General features: G+C 53.2%; 1 protein-coding gene across 1 annotated transcript; it reads right to left on the minus strand.

Annotated features, from left to right (window-relative positions):
* Window positions 1–479: 479 nt before the first annotated feature.
* LGALS12 (galectin 12) lies at window positions 480–10,494 on the minus strand. Its single transcript, XM_011000402.3, has 10 exons — window positions 10,451–10,494; window positions 9,579–9,784; window positions 7,788–7,876; window positions 7,443–7,656; window positions 6,568–6,687; window positions 5,942–5,980; window positions 5,302–5,328; window positions 4,984–5,072; window positions 2,711–2,861; window positions 480–2,260 (listed from the first exon to the last, which is right to left on the minus strand). Exons 1-10 carry the CDS (start codon window positions 10,473–10,475, stop codon window positions 2,114–2,116), a joined length of 1,107 nt encoding a protein of 368 aa, XP_010998704.3. The 5' UTR covers window positions 10,476–10,494; the 3' UTR covers window positions 480–2,113.
* Window positions 10,495–15,479: the final 4,985 nt, after the last annotated feature.

Below are 15,479 nucleotides of genomic sequence, written 5' to 3' on the forward strand. Positions count from 1 at the left end.
ACCCACTCTCCCCCGAGTAACCATAAGATTGTTTACTATGTCTGTGAGTCTGTTTATGATTTGTAGATAAGTTCATTAGTGTCTTCTTTTTCCTTTTTAGATTCCCACTATAAGTGATATTATATGGTATTTTTCTTTCTCTTTCTGGTTTACTTCACTTAGAATGATGATCTCCAGATCCATCCATGTTGCTGCAAATGGCATTATTATACTCTTTTTTTATGGTTGAGTGGTATTCCATTGTATAAATATATCACAGCTTCTTTATCCAGTCCTCTGGTGATGGACATTTAGGTTGTTTCCATCTCTTGGCTATTGTAGACAAAGGACGTTTCTCCAGCCTATATAAAGAACTCTTAAAAGTCAATGATAAGAAAGCAAGCAACTCCATTTAAAAATGGAGAAAAGATCTGAACAGGCATTACACCACAGAGAATACACAGATGGAAATTAGCACATGAAAACATGCTCAACATCGGTAGCCATAAGGGAAACACAAATCAAAGCCACAATGGGATACCTCTACACGCCAGTGAGGATGGCTAACATAAAAACACTGACAATAACAAGTACCGATGAGAAGACAGGACAACTGGAAATCTGATACATTCCTGGTGGGAATGCCAAATTCCCAAAGATATTCCGAAACAACTCTGGAAAATAGCTTGGCCGTTTCTTATAAAGTTAAAACATACATTTACCATATGACCCATCAATTCCACTAGTAGGAATTAACCCTAAAGAAATGAAAAGTCATGTTCATACAAAGGCTTGCAAACAAATGTTTTTAGCAGCTCTTTTCATAATTATCAAAAACTGAAAACCACTGAAATGTTCTTCTGTGGGTCAACAGATAAGCAAATGGTGGTACAATGGAATACTACTGAGTAATAAACAGGAGTGGGTCGGTGATACACACAGCAACTTAGATGAATCTTAAAAGGATAATACTGGTTCAAATAAACTAGTTTCAAAAGGTCATGCCCCATATGATTCTATTTATATGGCATTCTCAAAAAGACAAAATATGGTAATGAAGAGATGAGTGGGTTGCCGGGGGTTAGGGGAAGGAGTGGAGGAGGTGTGAGTACACAGGAGTGACTCAGGGGAATTTTGGGGGATGATGGAGTTGTTATATATCCTGATGGTGGAAGTGGTCACACAAATCATCATACATATTAAAACTCAGAATGTTACCCACCCCCAAAAGTCAATTATATTGTGTTAATAAGAAAATAAAATAAAGATCAAGGATAACCACTGGAAGTGTAAAATGGAATTCATAACTTCCAAGTCAATGTAAGAAAAAAAGGCAGAGGAGGTGATAAAGAAGACTTCATCAATCCAACAGCAAGCAAGAAAGCTGAAATTATAAGGAAAAAATAGCAATGGTAAATAGATGGCACAAAATAAGATGGTGTAAGTAAAACCAAACGTACCGGGAAGCCCAGTAGCATAACTGCGGCTGCTCACGTGGCCTTCCGGCCGGAGAACACTTCCAGCCTCCCTTGCAGATAGTGGGGCTGGGTATCTGCGTGCTGGCCCCTGAGACGCGAGCATAACACTGTATGCCAAGCCCAGGCCTGGGGCGTACCTTGTCAGGTGGACCTTGTCCATATTCTCTATCTGTCTTCTCAGTGGTTGAAACCTAGAGCTTCTGGCATGCAGGTGATGCTGACGCCCCGGGGATGGTGGGATGATGACTAGCATGACCCCTAAGGTCCATGGAGCAGAGACGCCCTACTGACCCGGACTATTTTCTCCAGAACTGTTAGATGGGAAGGAAATAAATTTCTACATTTTTAGCCACTGTTTTTTGGGGATATCTTCGTTAGAGTACAAAGCCTGCTTCCTTGTCTAGGCCCTGAAGGAAGGCAGAACCAGATCTCAGCCTCCTGGTGGAGGGAGCTGCAGAATTTCTGAACCCTCACACTCTTGTGCCTACCCTCTGCTGTACAGTCCAAAGCCCCTGCAGACTCAGGCTGGTGGCTCCAGTAGGGAGCCAGGCCTGACACCAGGTGACAGGTGGATGTTGTAATGAGAGGAGGAGAGCAGGGCCATCCTGGGTGTAGGAGGGCCTTCCTCTTCTCTGGCCAGCCCTCTGGATCCCTCCTCAGTAGTGGACACAGTAGAGCTGGACGCTGCCACTGATGCGCAGCTCCCGCAGCCGCTCCAGGGCCTGCTGGCCCAGGCTGGTGGCCCCCAGGCCCTGCCCATTGAGCGCCAGCTTCAGCCCTCCCTCCTGGCACAGGAGCAGCACCTGGGAAAGGAGGGCGGGAGGTGCTGCTGGCTTCCAGACCCTCCTTTGCCGGCCTGATGCCCCAGGCAGCCAGCCCCCCCTCCCATCAGAGACTGGATCCATGAGGCACCCAGGGGGGGAAGAGAACAGGACAAGGGGCCCAGCTTGTCACCAGGCCTGGCCTCAGTTTCACCATCTGTAATAGGACTTGATTCCCCTGGAGGTGTGGTCTCAACCCCAGCTGCACTTTGGAGTCACTAGCGGGGCTTTTCAGTAATGCCGATGCCAGCATCTCCTCAGGGCTTCTGGGCACGGGACCCCGGCACCAGCGTGGAGGGTGGAGCCCTGGCATAGACCTTCCCTCCCCTAGGGGCTCTGGCTTCCCGGCCCACAGGACATGCCGCCAGTCTCCAGGATGCAAATGCAGCTCTGTGCTCCACCCCAAAGGGACCACGCCTCTCCAAGACCCACCTCAAAGAATCGCTGCGGGTAGAAGACAAAGGGGGCCAAGATCAGCTTCTTCTGGCCCCAGCGCGAGACCCAGGCCAGAGTTCTGTCTGCGAAGGAAGCCCTTAGCATCACAGGAACATGGGCAGCCTCGTCCCGCAGGCTGAGCGTGAAACTGCGGGAAGGGGCGGGAGAAGGGGCTCAGCCTTCCTAACCCCCAGTCCCTGGCTCCCTGGCTCTTCCAGGCTGTGGCTGCTGGCCCTCAGGGGAGGGATGGAGGCAGGAGAGTGGCTGGAAGGTTGGCCAGATTCTGGCCTCGGGAAACAGCTCACAGAGGAACCACCTGCTTGAATCTTAGGTGCACCTGGGATTAAACTGCCACGTTGCCACCCACTAGCTGGGGGACCCCCTTCCCCACCTGCCTCCTCAGATCAGGCTTTGTCTTCCCACTGGCCTGAAAACTCTTGGAGGCCTCAGTGGCCCCCCACCTCAGCCCCGTCCAGCACCGCCCTCCACTGGGTACGGGTTCCCTCCAGTGCGCGGTGCTGCTCTTGTTTCAGCCCTTTGAAGCTGCAGCCACATCCAGTCTCAGAGCTTGGGGAGGGGGGAGGTAGACAGAGAAGGACAAACTTTTAATGCAAATGAACCTGGCACCCTCCAAACTCTCTCCACCCCCCGCCAGCCCCCCACCCCGGCCAATTCAAGCCAGTTGCTTTCAGAGACAGCAGGAAGTACAGAGGCGGCATTCACTGCCGGCGGCTCAGCGCCAGGCACTGCGCTCAGCCTGGATGTTGGTGGCCCGGGGCCGACTGGGCCTGTAGAAATGTTCTGGCTGATCTGCAGTATTCTTCAACTTTAAAGTAATACCATTTTCAAAAGTGAGAACGTTTATAAGAGATGGTTTCCAGCTTCTCTTTTAAAATAATCAGAAGATCTGGCATGAGTGAGTCTATGGAAATACTCTTTCCACTACACCAGCTTTCCCAGCCTGGTGCCTCACTATTTCTGTGAACTGCCTGGCCCCTGAGGACATGTCAGTTCGTGGCCCTTGAGAGAGAGCAGTAAAATCACTTGCTGCATCACTAATCATAGCCATGTGACCCTGAGCAAAGATCTGAACCTGGTCTCCTGTCTCCAAATCTTGGGAGGAGTGGGGGTTCTATTACTGGGAACTTTTTTTTTCCCCCGTAGGGTTGGGATTATCTCCCCTCTCCCCCCACCAAATAGGGAAACTCAGGACTCCGGACTCAGAGAGGTGTAGTGACTTGTTCAAGACTACAGTCTATAAGAGGCAAAACCAGAAATCCAGCCAGTCCTGCCTGACTTTGGAGGCCCATGCTTTCCACAGCCTCCATGTCTGCTCAGAATTCACAGATCTGATCAAGATCATGCAGGGTAAGGGTGGAGTGAGGCCAGTGACTTCAAAAACAAAAACAAACGGAAGGGGATCAGGCAAGGAGAACACGAGGTGTTTTTCTTACTCCCCTGCCCCTCCACCACAAGGATTGTGGCACCATCACAGCTGTGGAGCACATGCTATGTGCGGGGCACAGTCCTACGCATTTATACCGTCCCTGAAGGCGGCACTATTTTTACCTCTTTGTACACACAAGGAAACTGAAGCACAGAAAGGAAAAGGAACTGCTGTGAAGTTGCACAAGTAGTAAGTGTCCTCAGCAGAAGTCAAACCCAGGAAACCTGGCTCAGAAAAGTCATGAAGTCCAATGCAATTCCAGGAAGAAGGAAGGATGGAGGGGAGGAAGGAAAGAAGAAAAAGAAAAAGACACTTGACTTGGAGCCCACAGGTTTGGGAAATGGGGCGGGAGCGCCCTCTGTCGGAGAGGTTAGGCAGCATCCACTTGGTTATTGTGTCCCTCCAAGTTTCCACTTTGCAGCACAGGGCTTCCTCTTCGGGGCTGCCTGGCTCTGTTTCCTAAACCAGGGCACTGTGTCACTGTGGGAGGTCGCATCCTCTCCCTGGATCTCAGCCTGTGCCTTTACAGGGCTTTTCCCGAGGCTCCCGCTGGGACCTGCGGGGAGAGGCTGGTTGGCCTGAAAAGACGTACAGGCAGGGAAGATACTCCCAGATTTGGGGCTGCTGGGGCCACGAAGGCGGCCTGAACCCTGTACCAATCAGACCAGACTTTTACAAGCTGTGCGACCCTGGGCAATTTACTTCTCATCTGTCAGGTGGGGATGAAGTAGTGGTGCTGGAGATTAAAGAGGTGATGCTTATAAAGCTCGTGCTGAAGGTTAAAGAGACCAAAGATGCTTATACCCTTCCCTCTGACACTTACTCCTTCGGCTCTGGCAAGACCAGCCCCCGCACTATGATGACCTGTCCAGGCCAGAGGCCCCGGGGAAGGGCACGTGAGCAGGGCACCTCCTGAGGGAACACAGGAGATAACGGAGACGAGGACTCACAGAGGGGCGTGGCGAGGGCTCCCGCGCTCAGGAACCGCTATGTGGGCTGCCCTCAGGGGCCAGGGACCCCTGGAGCAGGAAGGAAACCCTGATGTTGAGGGCATTTCCCACCAGTTGGGGGTGCCCTTCCACCTCTGATGGAGCAGGTGAGGGACTGTACCCCCACCAGAACGAGGAGGGAGGTCACTCACCAGCCTGGGGCTCTCCAGCAGGAAAGGCTGTCAAGGAAAGAAAGAGGGGTCATGGAGGCCACGTGCTGTTTGCTCCATGAAAAGGAACCTCTGGATTTTATTCTTAACAAATGGGAATACTTGGGGTTTGCCTCTCTGAGCGATAATGCAGGTAAGTGGAGCCCCAGAGGGGTCCTTTTGAATTTAGAGGGACACCAGCTCTGAAATAATGGGGGAGAACGGGGCGGAGGGTCTGTCATTCACACCCTGTGGCTCTGGGCAAGGGCCTGGGCCTCATCTCCCCTTCTGCCCCGCAGGCCAACCCCGCAGCCTCGCAGGGTTGCTGAGAACTGAGAGCTCCAGCTGAGACGAGGCTTCTGATGGGAATACTGGGGCCCCGGCGTTTCTGGGCAGCCAGCGCACCGCATCCGTCTTCCCGAACCGCCCCGGCGCTGGGAGGGGCAAATCCCGGGTCCCAGGGACTGGGGCGGGGCCGGTTGTATCCATGGCAACCGCGCACTGAGGTGGGTGGCAGCTGGGCCTTGGGCCGCGTGAGCAGTGGCCAGCGAGGGGCAGGTCAGGCCCCGGGAGGAGGGAGAGCCAGCGGGGCAGCCAGTGTGGTTGGGACCGCGAGCGCCAGCCAAGCTCCCGAGAGACTCACGTGTCCAACTGGATACTCGCTCCCGCCCTCCACAAATGGCTGTTGGGAAAGAGAAAAAGCAACGAGCCGGACTCAGCACCACCGCAAGCCCCGGAGCCATTTATTTGGCTCCCGCCTGCCCTGCTGTGCCTGGGAAGCAGGCAGAGGCCGAGCTCTGGCCTTGAGAGCGCCGCATCTCCCCGGAGGCCCCGTCAGGGCTTCTGAAACCCGACATTTTGAACATGCTGATTCCTGGGCCCCACCTCAGACTTCCTGAATCCGAATCTCTGGTGGCAGATCCCGGAAATCTGCCTTTTGAATAAAGCCCCTCAGCCGGGAATCATACAGCCACTGCTAGGTTTGGGTCCCACCGCTCCAAGCCTCTAAGTCATTTGCCTCCTGGCCATGGCTCCTCCATGTGGACCACACCCCACGCCCAGTATAGACTGCTGCCCAAGGCTCTTAGCTCTGCTTTCTGTGGTCACCTCACCCCGCCTCGTGTCCACCACCTCTATAAAGCCCCTCCACCTTGGTTATAATTGCGTTGACAAGGCTCGTCTGGAGTGGGAGGGTGTCCCAGGCCTAGCCAGGCATCAGGGGAAGTCAGAGGCCTCTGCCATCCAGGCGTCAACCTCCAGGGAACTTACATTGATGTTCAGAAACCCAACAGCCGTCACCAAGATGTCACCATATATGCCCAGGGTGTCCACCCGAGACAGCGGGAGCCGGTATCCGTAGTGGAGAAAGTGTCGTCCGTTCACACTCACCTGGAGAGACAGATGGAGGCTGGCCTGGCAGCTGCTGATGTTCCTGAGTTCACGCCAACGTGCCAGGCACCACGAGCACTCTTACTGGAATTTCCCCCAAGGCCGCAGAGCCGGCACATGGTGGCACCGTCTCTGCCCACCCCTGCCCCCGACACAGCACTTCCCCACGCAGGCCCCATTCCGCCTGGCAGCTGACCTGCCAGCAGTCCCAGCAGCAGAGTCCCCAGCCACAGGTGGGGAGAGGGGACCCCTGTCCACAGGCCCCTCCCTCCACTGCTGGCTTCTTCCAGCTCCCTATTCCCTGGAGAAGCCTCAAGATCCTTCTGGCAGGAGTTTACATCAGTGATAAAAAGAACACTGAGGTCAGATTCTCTCGCGCTGTCCCCGCCCTCTCAGCTGTGAGATGGGGAGAATGAAAGGACCCTCCTCGTGGGTTGTGAGGATTCATTAAGCTGATGTTTAAGGGCGTAGAGCAGCTAGTATTGCAGGCGCTTTCCAGATGCTCCCTGTGGCTGTCTCAGCGGCGCCCTCTCCAGGGCCAGCACCATAGAGCCTGCTGAATGCCCCCTGTGTACAGGGCCATGTGGACCCAGGGCAGCTGGGAACAGGGTGTGGTAGCAGCTTGGTTCTCTGTGTACTTGACTCCGCCCCCCTCCCAGTACCCCTCAACACATTGACATGGGGAATTCAGCTGCAGGAAGGGAGGCAGAAGGACGCAAGTTCTAGACCCTCTGATGCCCATCCCTTCCAGTCACCTTCATCTCCTCATTTCCAAAGAGAAAGAGGATGAGGAAGCTGGCTCCTCTCTGCAGGGCCAGGCGGGGCCACCGGGCCTCGGCTTGCCACTGCCCACCGTGAAGGGTGTTGCAGATGACGTGGGGCTTGGTGGTGTGGAAGCGGGGGTTGAAGTGGATGGCGATATCTGGCCGAGGGTGCAGGCTGCAGCCGCACTGGAAGTCCACCTGGAACCTGGGAGGAGGTGAGGCTCTCAAAGGGCCCTTCCAGTCAGGGACCCCCAGGGACCCCGAAGGCAGAGAGGAACCCCCGGCTCATTGCCTCCAGGGCTGAGCTCCAGCACCGCCGTGGGGCCCTCCCCTTACCTGCGTGCATCTAGAGGGACCGCTCCCTGCAGCGTGACCATCTTGCCTGCTCGCAGGCCGCCAAAGATTGTCGTGACGTAAGGAACCACCTGAAGAAGGGGAAAAACCCGTCCATATAGGATTGGAGAAAGGACCTGGGGACCCCTATGTCAGGGAGGTGAGGAAGGAAGAGGAACAGGAAAAGTGAACTCTCCCACCCCAGACAGAAAGTGTCCCGATGGGGAAAAATTAGCTTTCTCCGAAATGTTCTCTTCCATCTACTCCCCTCTCCTGGACCTTCACACAGAAAGCCACATGGCACTGCGGAAGCCGGATTCAGCTCCCCTGCCCCCTGGCGCACCAGCCCAGACCCTCTCCCCAGCTCCTAGGGCACAGTGGTATCCCTAGTGAGGCTTGCTGTCCTCGGGCTGCCTCCCTGGCCTTCAGAAGCCTGGCATTGAGGCTTGCTGAGGACTTCTTATTGGCCAGAGTCTGGGAACTGGGAGGCAGAAAGTTGGACTGGTTGGGGCCTGAATGCAGACCCTCATATAGATGTCGGCGAGATACCTGACAATGTCCCCAGCCTACCTTCCCAGCTCAGCTTTCCCCTGGCGTTCCTAAAATACAACTCCCTCCCTTTTCAGGGACTGTTTCTGCTGCTCGCCCTCTAGTCTGTGAAATCTGACTTGACTTTCCGGGCTCTGACACCTTCTCCAGGCATCATCCATTTTGGTGCCTGAATCATTCCTTCCCTCAGCATGCTCGCTGCAGGCACGGCTAGTTTGGTCCTTGGCTGGCCGGCTTACCGGGTGACGTATGGCTGGCTCTTCATGCCGGGAGGCACGAGCCCCCCACAGCTGAAGCCCTGTCTTTCCCTTCTCTAGGCTCAGTGCCTGGCCTGGACAGCGTGGGCTCTGAAGAGGTGTTTGCAGAATAAACGTGAACAAGCAGCCGGTACATGTTGGGCAGTATCACAAGGCTGGCCCTCATGCGGTGTTCTCCAGCTCCCAGCAGCCTTCAGAAGCCCAAACCGCCTAGAAAGAGCTGCGACCCAGCAGCGCTGCCCTCCAGGCGGGGGCTCACAGCTTGCCAAACGGGCTGCAGGAGACCCCGGGCTGTCAGAGCGCCCACAGCTTAACCAGGCTCAGCATGTCAGTCCCTCCCACTTCCCGGGCTCCCGGCCTGGCCTGTAATTGAGTGAGTTGTTGGAGCTCTCCTGGGAGGAGAGGACCAAGTAAAGAGAAAGTGGTAATTAGTGCTCATCAGTGGGAGGGGGGAGTCTGCTGGGAGTTCAGCCTTCTGTAAAGCACTGCTAGGCTTCAGGAAACCTGCAGGGCACCTGCAGGAGCCGAAGGAACCTGCAGGAGCTGAAGGAGGAAACAGAAGGAATCGAGGAGACCCCAGCCCCACCTCTGACTTGGAGGTTTTGACCTGGCTCCCTTCCAGGCTGGAGATACGACTGCCCTTCCTAGGTAATCAGTGTCCCCCTCCTACCCTACTACACACTCCCCCAGGTCCTCCTGGCCACCCATCATGCAGGAGGGCACTACACTGTGTCTCCAGGCTCTATTACTTTTAAAATGCAAGGACCCCCATGAGCCCAACAGTAACTGACACTCAAGTGAGAATGAGCTGGTCAGCCACTTTGCTAAGCTCAGGAGGGTCTTCCAGAGCCCATGCGTGGGTGCTGGGGAAGCAGGGCTCACAACTGAGGGCCTCTCCACCCCCCAACCTGGGAGTCTGGGCCCAGCTGGAAGGAGGAAAGGAGGAGCCCTGAGACCCAGGAGGTTCCAGATGCGAGCAGCTGCTTACCGGGTGGAAGACTGGCGGCTGCAGAATGAGGGTGTCAGGCAGCGGGTCCAGAGTTTCTCCCGGTGACATGGTGGGGGTGGGGCACCTCCAACTTGGGTTGCAGATCCCGATTCCAGGAACCCTGTGCCCACTGGACTGACTTCCCTTTCTCTGCCAGGACCCTAAGTGTCTTGGGCAGCTCTCCCAGCTGTTTGTCTCACCTGCACCTGGAGGGTCCAAATGACACTTGGAACAGGTCTGGGAGGACAGCTGTCACCCCCAGTGCCTCATCCCAGCTCCAGCCCCACTGATTGGACTCGTGTGAGCAGAAATCTGTGTTGAGGGGTGCAAAGCTTGCAGGAACTAACCAACTAACTAATCAGTGCCTCAGGGTATGAAGCATACAGCCTGTTGCCGAGACAAGCCAGAGTCTGTCTCCTTTGGGGCCAGCAAGGGTTTGTGGTTCCCAGGGCTGTGGTCTGAGCCCACCTTGGGTCAGAGGCAGGGCTGGTAGAACACGTGGGTGGGTCGCGGGAGAAGCCCCGCTTCCAGCTTCCTGGACGCCAATGAGTGGCCTCCCTTCTGCACAAAAGGTTTTAGTCTCTCCCTCATTTCCCTGCCCTTTTCCCCACTCTTGTCTCTTTGGCAAGTTGTATAGACCTCTGGGACTCCATTTCAGCACTGGCTGGAAATGCGAGCGCCCATCTGGAGTCATAGGAAAGTGGGTTGGGGGAGGTGGGAAAGAGCAGGGAGACAGAACACCCTCTTAGGGTTAGAAAAGGCAGTGGGGAGGACACAGGTAGGCAGTGGGGAGCACGCAGCTGCACTGAAGACCTGGGGTCCTGCTCAGCGCCTGCTCTAATGTGCTGTGTGCCCTGAGACAAGTCACTTACCTTCTCTGGGACTCCCTTTGATCATCTGTACATAGAAAGGGTGACCACGGGGTCACAGTGTCTTGAAGGGAGGTCTGTATCTGGGGGTGGGTCTAGATGTCTGTGTTGTTCTTTCTCAACCTCCTCTATGATCCTTTGGACTAGAGTCATTCCAGTTCTAGTTTGAATTCCAGTAACGCTTTCCCTTTAAAAAGCAGCACACCCTGTCAACTTTATCCTGAGTTGGGAGGTCCTGGGATCTGACCACAGTGTTAGACTTGGCAGCAGGAAATCCCTGGCAGGATCAGGCTGGGCAAAGGCTCAAGGGCATGGGGTGGTGAGGGAAAAGCAATCAGCTGCTCTGTTGGAGGGGCGGGTGCATGGGCGACCCTGGGGAAAGGAGGCTTGTTAGCCGGAGCAGCTATTCGAGGGCTGCGTACACATCACCTGGAAGCCTGTTAGAAATGCCAATGTTTGGGCCCCACCCCAGACGTACTGAACAGGAGCCTTTGGTGGCGGGGCCCAGGAGGCAGCGTTTTACACACTCTCCTGGGGATTCTCATGCATGTTAACGCTAGAGAAGCATTGACTCAGGTTCTAACTGGCAGGGCTTAGGGTACAAGCCAAGGAGTTTGTTCAGATCCTGTCCTGCTGGGTATGTGGAGCTGGGTGGCTGAAGGTGTTTTGTGTGGGGAAATTCAATCCGAGGTGTGTTCAGAAAGAAGAATCTACATACACAGCAGGGGGTACAAACCAAAGGTAGAGAAACCAGTTGGGCAGGACTCCCTGCTACTGGGAGTCACATATGGGTCCTGGTCCCATCCTCACAGCATCTAAATGGTGCCCCTCCCCTACTCCCATCCCAGCCTCAGTGCCTCCTCTGTGAATTGAGGATGGAAGAGGATTCAGTTAGCTAGGGCCGCCATAACAAATACCATAGACTGGGCGCCTTAAACACCAGGAGTTTATTTTCTCACAGTTCTGGAGGCTAGAAGCCCAAGATCAAGGCATTGGCAGAGTCACTTTTTCCTGGGGCCCCTCCTCTTGTCTTGTTACCGAACTTGGGTTTGGCTGCTCGCTGCTCAAAAATCAATGCTCGAAAGAGACAATGTTGATAGAAAAATTGCCTTTAATCAGAATGCCGGAAATCTGGGGAGGAAGACGGTGGACTCAGTGTCCCCCAAAACTATTTCTGAATTTCGACTCAGCCATGAAAGTTTTAAAGGGAAAACAGGAAGTACTCTCAGTGGATCATTGAGACGGGGGTCAGAGTTGTCACCACCCCCTTTTCCTCAGAAGCACTCTTGTCCACACAGTTTGTTCACAAGATTACTGAAGGGGAAGCTAGGGAAGAGATCTGGTCATTTGTTAATTACTGATTCTCCATTTCTATTTCTTCCATCTATGGTGAAAACCAACAGGTGAGGCAAGGCATTGTGTGGTAGAAAGATTTGTAAAGCATGGGGATGCCGTTGTTAATTACAATGTAGCTTTGCTAAAGTGACAAGGCAAACGGGGTTTTCTGCAAGGAGCTGCTTACAAATGCCCCCACACCAGATGTCATTCCATTTGTATGGATTATGGGTGAAGGTCTGTCTTCTGTAACTGCTTCACGCTGATAAAAAAGGCGTTGATGTCTTAGGGTAAAAGATATCAACCTGGGGTTGGTTGAAGCATCTCTTTGCTGACAGTTTTAGTTGCCTGCTTACATACAGGGGCAGAACAAACTAGAGTTATTTTGATGCCCACAAAGATACAGATGATTATGAGCAGTAGTGTTAGGCTCATTCTCTTTAAGGCCAGTTCTTGGCATTGTGCTAGCCATAGACTCAGTCCTGCTCTAGATGGAGCAGCTTGTGTCATGGCTGCAGTCTGGTCATCATGCAGTTAGCGTTTACTCCCTCTCTCTGGTGCCAGTTATGGTACCTGTAAAACAACTCAGGAATGTGTGTCAGACAGTGAGCCTGTGACTCTGTTGTCCTAAGCATCAACTGCTTGAGCCTGCTCTCCTGAGACTCAGGGAGGCCCAGAGGCTTCAGCTTTTCCATAAACAAGAGGCAGGGGGTGGGGCGGGGGGCAGGGGGCAGGGCTCTGCTTGGCTCCAGGCTTGCTGGCGTTTGTGTCCTATTCTCTTCTTATAAGGAGCCCAGCCATATTGGACTGGGGCCTGCCCATATGACCTCATTTTACTTTAATTACCTTTTTAAAGGCCTTATCTCCAAATACAGTCACATTCTAGTTGCAGGGGATTAGGACTCGATGCAATTCAGCCCATAACAGAGGAGCAGCCATAACTGTTCTCTTTCTGAAACCCCAGGGTTTTGCAACAGTAAGGAGAGGGGAGTGCTGAGGGTCTGCAGTGGGGAGGGGAGGCAGCAGAAGGAAGCGGATGGTGTGTTTCATGTTTCTTTTCAGGTGACCCCAGGTTTTGACAGGTGGGAGGGGCCTGGTTGGTCTTAAAACACACGTCTAGAGCTGGTTGAGTCTGAGTGGCTCCAGGATAAGACAGGGCCTTAGTGTCTGTTGGTCTATCCAGGAGTGGGGGAGGGTAAATTCCTCCTCCTGAGCCAGAGTGAAGGGGAGCTTGTGGGAGAGGTCCAGGAAGAGGCTGAGGATGACTGTGACACTGGCAGGGGGTTTCCCCTGTCCCAGGCTGGCACCCCCCAGCTCCCTACACCCTGTGATTTTCCCTGAGACCACTTATCATAACCTGTTGTTATGCATTAAAGAATTGTTGAAGGTTTGTCTCCTATTCCCCCTCTCCCCCACCTGTAAGTTCCACGAGAGCACATTTATTCTTACGCTCTCGGTAATGAGCAATGCCTGACACAGAGGAAGTGCTCAAAATATATTTAGGGAGTGAGTGCCTGTAAGAGGTGGTGACGGTTTTTGGCTCCTCTGCCTCATCTGTCTCTCCCCCAGCAGGAATGGTACTGTGGCCCAAGCACAAAATACTCACATACACTGCTAGCTGGCCACAGATTGCAACTGAGGCAATTTTATTGATACCTGTCAATTACTGGTTAATAGCCTGGGAAGCATAATCCCTGGTCGGAGCTCTCAAGGTGCCCCACTCTCCCCCATTCTGTGATCCAGCAGCCTCTTTCACAATCCCTGCTCCTGCACAGGCACCACTCTCTGGGCCTAGGGAGGGACTAGCGCATAGGTCTACATCTCCACCCTTTCCTTCTATCTGGTTCCCCCAGGTCACTGGAGACTCTCATGGACCCTCATTCTCTCGGGACCAGTTTTGCATCATCGTGGAACAGAGGGCGGGATAATTAGGGGAACTACTAGGCGAGAAGAACTGATAGAATCTGACAGCTGGCTGGATAAGGGAGATGAAGGAAAAAGGACCAAGAAAAGTGACTCCAACATCTTGAACCAAATGATTGGGAAGGTTCTAGAAAAACATAGGAGATAATCTGGAAGCGTGGCAAGCTGGCTCATTCCAGTCAAGACCATTCTGGAGGAGGTGGGGGTACAGAAATCAATCTGGATGGAGCCTGGACACCAGAAGGTTAATCCGTGGTTTTGAAGGAATGAAGGTGCTGTCGCCTGAAAGAAAGTTAACATTCTCTTGAGAAAACAGTTTCATTCTTCAAGGGGGAAAGGCAATTAGGTATACATATACATATATATTTTTTCACTATTACTGGGGTTTGAACCCAGGACGTCATGCATGCTAAGCACGCACTCTGCCACTGAGCTATCACCCTCCCCACCAGTTTCGATTTCGTTCAGTGCTGTTCTGTCCCATAAGTGAGCTTTAGTGGCTGCAGCCATTTTTCATACTGGGCGCTGGGGTCGTTACAGGGGGCAGTGATCAATCTTGCTCTCAGGGAGCTTCCAGTCTAATTGGAGAGAGAAGACAAACACTTGGAGGGGAGAACCAGTAGGACAAAGCCAGTTGCTTTTTATTTACCTCTTTTCCCTCTCTTTTATTTACCTCTTTTACCATTTAGGTAGAAATATTGTAAAATGGGGAAAAGAACAGGCATCACCCATAACCTCGATAGGCTGACACAGCACTTCTGGTTATTTTGCTGTGTATCCCACCAAGCTTCTTCCCTCCCCTCTGGATCATAGGTTTATTGCAGAATCTCAGCTCAAAACCTGAAACTTGATTTTTCCCCCCCAAACATTGCTGTTGACCACATTATGTTGACCCTTCCCTGCTGGGTTGCAGACCCCATAATATCCTAGGCAGTTCCTATCATGGAATATTTTCCAGCAGGGAAAACAAATTACAGGTCTATGCGTACAGGCAATGTGCATGTATTATAGAGACAACTTGGAAAGAAGCAGATTGTAGAAGATGACATAGAGCGTGATATTTCTGTAAGCTTCAAATAAGCAAAACGAAACACGTGCTAGGAGTACAAAGAAGAGATTTTTTAAAAACTTTTAAAAAGCAACGCCATGATAGACAAAACCTCAGGAGAGAGGTGACGTTCGCGGGGAGGGGGTGGGGTGGGGAGGGAGGAGTCGGGAAGACGGCACAAGGGAAGAACACACGTGGGAGGATCACCTGTGCTGGTTCTTAACGCAGGATGGTGTATTCGTGGGTGGTAATTTTCATCATGTTTCATAACTACATGTGGTCCATGTATTCTTTTGTATATATTAAACATATTATACATAATTTAAATAAAACATATAGAAGATCTATCTACCTATCAATCTGCCTGAAAGTCTGCATACTCCCAAATTTTAACTCCCGAGTGTGATCCCCAGGCCCTCCGAACCTGGCCTCAAGCCCTGTCTCCCTGTGTTGCTCCTCTGTCGGCTCCATGGACCTGTGGGCAGATGTCGCTCCTCTGTCTTCTCCAGCTACATCAGATGCCACCTCCGAGCCTTAAGCAAACTATTCTGTTCCTTTCCACCTCACCAGTACCCTCCTCTATGGCTTTTCTCTGCCTTTCCTCTCAAAACCCCGCAGGTTCCTGGGCCTTCAAGCGCCGGGACCGCTCCCGCGGCGTTCGGGCACGCGCTCCCCGCGCCCCGCGCGCCCCCGCCGTTTGCTGCGCGCCCCTCCGCCCTTCCGGGG

This window comes from Camelus dromedarius, chromosome 12, assembly GCF_036321535.1.
Source record: "Camelus dromedarius isolate mCamDro1 chromosome 12, mCamDro1.pat, whole genome shotgun sequence".
In the NCBI taxonomy this organism is placed as follows: domain Eukaryota; kingdom Metazoa; phylum Chordata; class Mammalia; order Artiodactyla; family Camelidae; genus Camelus; species Camelus dromedarius.